The sequence below is a fragment of the Grus americana genome, chromosome 33 (genome assembly GCF_028858705.1).
Source record: "Grus americana isolate bGruAme1 chromosome 33, bGruAme1.mat, whole genome shotgun sequence".
In the NCBI taxonomy this organism is placed as follows: Eukaryota; Metazoa; Chordata; class Aves; order Gruiformes; family Gruidae; genus Grus; species Grus americana.
In genome coordinates this window covers 1,400,066-1,405,604 of record NC_072884.1, presented here as the reverse complement: position 1 = coordinate 1,405,604, position 5,539 = coordinate 1,400,066, and the positions used below count along the sequence as shown (strand labels likewise).

The following is a 5,539-nucleotide window of genomic DNA, read 5'->3' as shown; positions in this document are numbered from 1 at the left end:
GCCTCGCGCACCTGCCCGCCCCTGCGCGCGCCCGCAACCCCGACCGACCAATAGGACGGCGCCCTCCAAACTGCCGCGACCAATGAGGGAGGGGGGGGAAGAGGAGAGCGCGCGTTCCTACCCCTCCCCTCCCCTTTCTCCTGGCGGCAGCCAATGCGAGCGTGGCGAGCCCGCCTGCTCCGCGCCATTGGCGCAGAGGGGCGCGGGGGGGAGGTAGCGGGCGCGCGTTTTGGCCAATAGGAGGAGGCGGGGCGCACCCGGCGGTTGGGGGGGGGGAAGGCTCGCCCCACCCGCCCGCCGCGCGGCAGCCAATGAGAGGCGCCCTCGGGTTCTTCCTCCCCCTCCCTATTCCTCCCCTCTACCTGTCTGTCTCCCGCGCTGGCAGCCAATCAGCGCGGCGCCGCCGGCCATGGCGCGGGCTCCATCGCAGCCGCAGCCAATGGGGTAGCGAGAAAGGTGCCGAGGGCGGGAACGCCTCGCGCCGGCCGCTCGCGGAAGAAGGGCGGGGGGAGGAGGAGAGAGGCGGCGTGCGCGCGCCAGCGGCGGGGGGGGGGGGGAGCCCCACACTTCGCGCATGCGCAACGACCGCGCCACTGCGGCGGAGGGGGCGGGGCGGTAGAGGGGGCGGGGCGAGACCGGGGGGAGGGGGGGCACGCGAGGCGGGGGGGGGGAGGGGCGAGGTTCGGCCCTTGGGGAGAAAAAGGGGGGAAAAAGGGACTTTGGGAGCAGAAAAACCTTCATTTTCCTGAAAAATTCCACCCCGGGGAGGGGGGGCAAAGGAAGCAAAAAATCATCAATTCCAGGCACCGCAAATCGGGATCTTTCGGCCCAAATAACGAACCGAGAGCGGCCGGAGAGAATGGGCATCTCCCGGGGACGGCGTTAATGAACTCCCGTCCCCGTCCCCCCCGTCCCCATCCCTGTCCCCGTCCCCCTCCCCGCAGCTTCGTTGCCGAAGGAAATTACGGTTTAACGGGGGGCCCCCGGTTCATCACCGCCGTCACCACGGCAACGCCAGGCCCGGGTAAAAAATCCCCGGTAAAATCCCCGGCGTTCGCCAAATCCCCACGAATCCCCCCCAAACCCGCCGGCCGGGGCGGGGGGGAGGGGGATTTTGGGTGGGTTTAGCCCAATTTCTACGGAAATTGAACATTTGTCGCCCGGCGTAACCATTTCTGCCGGATTTGGGGTCGGAGTTGGCGGTCGGACCCCCCCGCTGTTTAAAAATCTACGTAAAGATATAAAACATAGATATAAACCCGTATAAATACATTAATTAAACAGCGTGGCGGCGAACCGTCACCTCACCGCCGGCGATGAATAATTTGGGGGGGGGCAGGTGCGTCGATGCCTTAATGAACGTCTTAACGAACGGCTGATGGGTAATTAGGGAGGCGCACGGAAAAAGAGAGACGTCTTAACATTTAAAATTAATAATAAGTCGCCTTAACGAACGGCCGGCGGGTAAATCCATCAGGATCCGGCTGCGTTAAGGAGTTGTGAAGGAAAATTAAATAAACGAGGAGTCACAAACGAGAATTCAGCGGCGTTAACGAGCTGAACGTGCCGACGCCGGGCAGGGGGGTCCCGGTTACGAATCCCCGGCGTCGCCGTCGAGCCGCGAGCCTTCGGTGCGTCCCCCCGCCGCCTCCTCGCTCTCGGCGCGCCGGATGTCCTCCTCGGTGAGGGCAACGGGCCGGAATTTCTCCAGGAATTGGCTCTCATTTCGGTGGGAGCGGAGCTGGTGGGGGTCCAGGCGGCGCAGCCGGGCCGGCAGCCCCCCAAATTCCTCCTCGTTGATGTCGCAGTCGCGCAACCGGGCCCCCAGCACCCACCAACGCCCCCAGAACCCCACGTCCAAGAGGCGACCGGGCAGCTCCCTCCACCGTGGCCGTAAATGCCGGCACCGCGCCAGGTAGAGCGCCGCGTCGTCGGCGTGGGGGTCTTCGTAAACCACCGCCAAGAAGAGGAAGTTGCGGTAACGTAACCGGCCGGCTTCGCGACGCCGCAGCAGGCGTTGGACGTGCCGGTCGGCGGAAGGGCTGCGTGTGCCGGGGGAGAGGAGCAGGAGCGTCCCGGCCGCTTCCACCGTCGCCGCTTCGAAGGATTCGGCGCTGGGGACGGCGGCGGCGCAGGCGACCGCTCCCGCCAACCCCGCCAGGGAACCGGCCGCCGCACCGGGACGGCGACGAGCCCCCAGCGCCGCCTCCCGCGTCGCCGACGCGTAGTCCTGCAGCAACGCCCGCCACCAGCGCCCTGCGGAACCGTCAGCTGGGGCGGGGGCACCCCCGGGACCCCCCCCGGGACCCCCTGGAACCCCCCTGGGACCCCCTGGACTCTCCTGGGACCCTCTAGGTCAGCCCCAAGACCCCCCTGGAACCTCCTGGGACCCCCCCAGGACCCCCCTGGCCCCCCCGGGACCCCCCTGACCCTCCCTGGAACCTCCCCGGGACCCCCCACCGCCCCCCATTGACCCGATACCCCCCCCTTGCTCTGAGCCGCCCCCCCGGGACCCCCCACCCGACCCGGGGACGGGGGGCTGCCCCCCAATTCCTCCTCCCCGCCCCGAGTGAGGGGTCCTGGCTGCCCCCCCCCCCCCCAAGCACCCGGAGGGGCCGAGCAGGCCCCGAACACACACACCCCCCCCAAGTCCCGGGGTGGCCGCCCCGCTCCCAGCCCCCCCCCGGGGTCCCCGTCGCCCCCGGCCCCCCCTCACCGATCCGACTCTCCGCGAGGCGCCCCCAGAGGCCTCGGCCCCCCCCCGACCGCCGCCGCCGCCGCCATAACCGGAAGCGGCTCCCGCCGGGACGGACCCAGCGACGGACCGGGCGGAACCATCGCGGCGGGAAGGGGGGGAGGAACCACATCGGCGGGACCCGGGGCTGGGGGGGGACGGACCGGGCGGAACCATCGCGGACTGCGCGGAGGGGGGGAGGGGAGAACCACGTCGGCGGGGCCGGGCGGTGAGCGGGGACCGGGAGCGGGGGGGGGGGGGGGGGGGGACGGGACCGGGGGGTCCCGAACAACCGCGGTGCGTTTTGTCCCGGCAGCGAGAGGCTCCGCCATGGCCGCCCCCGGCGAGCTCCGGTTTCAGGGTGAGTCTCAGCGGGGCCTGTCCGTACCCTCGGCCGGGGAACCCCGGCCCTGAGCCCCGGGCGGCGCCTCGGGGGGGGTCCCGGTGTCCCCGGTCCGGCGGGGTTGGGGGGGTCCCGGTGCCCCCGGTCCGTGTCCCAGTAGGGTGGGGTGGGAGTTCCCGGTGCCCCCGTTCCACATCCCGGTAGGGTTGGGGGGTTCGCGGTGCCCCCGGTCCGGCGGGGTTGGGGGGGTTCGCGGTGCCCCCGGTCCGGCGGGGTTGGGAGGGTCCCGGTGCTCCCGGTCCGTGTCCCGGTGGGGTGGGTGAGGGGTTCCCGGTGCCCCCGTTCCACATCCCGGTAGGGTTGGGGGGGTCCTGGTGCCCCCGGTCCGTGTCCCAGTGGGGTTGGGGGTTCCCGGTGCCCCCGTTCCACATCCCGGCAGGCCGGGGGTTTCCTGCCCCCACCCCCTTGCCCCCCCGCAGAGTTCGAGGCAGCGGCTGAGCTGCTCTCGGCCACCCCCGACGCCACGACCCCCCGCGCCGGCGAGGAGCGGCCCGGCCACGCCGCGGTGGACGTGGAGCCCGAGGACGTCGAACCCCCGGGGGACGACAGCGACCGGACAGAGGTGGGGGGGGGAGGGGACGGGACCCCCACGCCGCCCCCCAGCCCTGCCCGCGGGCAACGGGCCCTAACGGAGCCCCCCACCCCCTGCAGCTGCTGGGCGGGCAGAGGCAGCCGCGGAGCTTCTGGACCTTCGAGTACTACCAGGCCTTCTTCGACGTGGACACCCAGCAGGTAACAGCACACGCCAGCGCCAGAACCGCCACAACCGGTAACGGCAGCGCCGGCTGAGGCTCTGCCCCTCCCCCCCTTCCCCGGCAGGTGCTGGAGAGGATCAAGGGTTCGGTGACGCCGTTACCGGGGAAGAACTTTGTGCGTCACCGTCTGCGCAACAACCCCGACCTGTACGGTGAGCGTTGAGCGGCCGGCGCCGTCCCGGTGCGGAGCGCGGTGCCGACGGCTCCCGGCTTGACGGCGCGTCCCCGTCCCCAGGCCCGTTCTGGATCTGCGCCACGCTGGTGTTCGCCCTGGCCGTCAGCGGGAACCTCTCCCACCTGACGGAGAAGCGAACGTCCCCCGCGTACCGCTACAGCCCCCACTTCCACACCGGTGAGCGGCCGGAGGACGCCGGCACCGCGGAGCCAGGGTGGGGTGGGGGGGTCCGCGAGCGGTACGGTGCCCCCGGCCGCGCCAAAACCCCGCTTTGTGCGTGTGTGTCCCCCCCTCAGTCACCATCGCCGCCACCCTCATCTACTGCTACGCCTGGCTGGTGCCGCTGGCGCTGTGGGGGTTCCTGCGGTGGCGGCAGAGCCGTGGTGCCGGCGCCTACAGCTTCCTGGAAACCGTCTGCGTCTACGGCTACTCCCTCTCCGCCTACGTCCCCGCCGCGGTGAGTGCCGGGGAGGGGGTCCCCGGGGCTCCTCGACGGGGCGGGGGTGACGCCGCGGTTGTCCCCGCAGGTGCTGTGGCTGATCCCGGCCGCCTGGCTGCAGTGGCTGCTGCTGGCTGTGGCCGCGCTGCTCTCGGCGTCGGTGCTGGCCCTCACCTTCTGGCCGCTGGTCCGCGCCGACGGACGGGCAACCGCGCTGGCCGTGGTGGCCGCCGTCGTCTCCCTGCACACCCTCCTCGCCGTCGGCTGCAAGGTACCAGCTGGCGGCGGCAACCGGGGGGGGGCCCCGTGGGCTCCGTGTCCCCCCCGGTGACCCCCCCGTGGGTTTTCTCCCCCCCCCCCAGCTCTACTTTTACCAGCAGCCGCCGAGCGCCGGCCCGGCCCCTTCGCTGCCGCACACCACGCCGGGGGCCGAGGGGCTCCGCAGCCGCGTGCCGCAACCCCCCGGCGTCAACGTCTCCCTGCCGGGCACCCACCCTGCGCGGTGAGGTGAGGTGGGGTGGGGGGGGAACGACGCGACGACCCCCCCCAGCCGCGACACCGAGCCCCTCGGAAGGACGCGGTGGACCCCGGCCCCGCTCAGCCGCCAGCTGGTTTCTATGCAAACTGACCCAAATAAACCCCACCCTGCGCCGTCTCCTGCCTGGGGAGTGAGTGTGGGGGGAGCCCCAAAACCACCCCGCGGGAGGGGGGGTCCGTGCCGAAGCCGGGGCGCGGCTGTGGAAGCAGGGGGTGGTCGCGATCCTTCGAAACCCTCCCGTTTATTCAGTACTACAGCCGAAAAAACCAGCAGATCCGCTACTCCTAACGGGACGGCCCGGCGAGGGGCCGCACGCACACCCCCCCCCCCCCATCCCCGGCACAGGGGGGGGCCCCGCCGCGCCCCTCGGGGGAAACGGGAGAATGGAGGGTTCAGGCGCCGACGAGCCCTGCCTGCCCCCGCGGGCCGCGCCGGGGCCAGAAGCGGAGCTTTTGGTACATTCAGCCTTTTCCCCCCCCCGCCGTCCCCGCGCGG

The 5,539-nt window shown here is 71.7% G+C and overlaps 2 protein-coding genes across 2 annotated transcripts; one reads left to right on the top strand and one right to left on the bottom strand.

The window, feature by feature from the left end:
- Positions 1-1,287: 1,287 nt before the first annotated feature.
- Positions 1,288-2,867, bottom strand: TIMM29 (translocase of inner mitochondrial membrane 29). Its single transcript, XM_054807769.1, has 2 exons — positions 2,717-2,867; positions 1,288-2,256 (listed from the first exon to the last, which is right to left on the bottom strand). The coding sequence occupies exons 1-2, from the start codon at positions 2,865-2,867 to the stop codon at positions 1,592-1,594; spliced, it is 816 nt and encodes a 271-aa protein (XP_054663744.1). The 3' UTR covers positions 1,288-1,591.
- A 23-nt stretch (positions 2,868-2,890) lies between these two features.
- Positions 2,891-5,161, top strand: YIPF2 (Yip1 domain family member 2). Its single transcript, XM_054807938.1, has 9 exons — positions 2,891-2,963; positions 3,051-3,095; positions 3,557-3,699; positions 3,789-3,869; positions 3,957-4,044; positions 4,128-4,244; positions 4,364-4,524; positions 4,595-4,777; positions 4,869-5,161. The coding sequence occupies exons 2-9, from the start codon at positions 3,065-3,067 to the stop codon at positions 5,010-5,012; spliced, it is 948 nt and encodes a 315-aa protein (XP_054663913.1). The 5' UTR covers positions 2,891-2,963; positions 3,051-3,064; the 3' UTR covers positions 5,013-5,161.
- Positions 5,162-5,539: the final 378 nt, after the last annotated feature.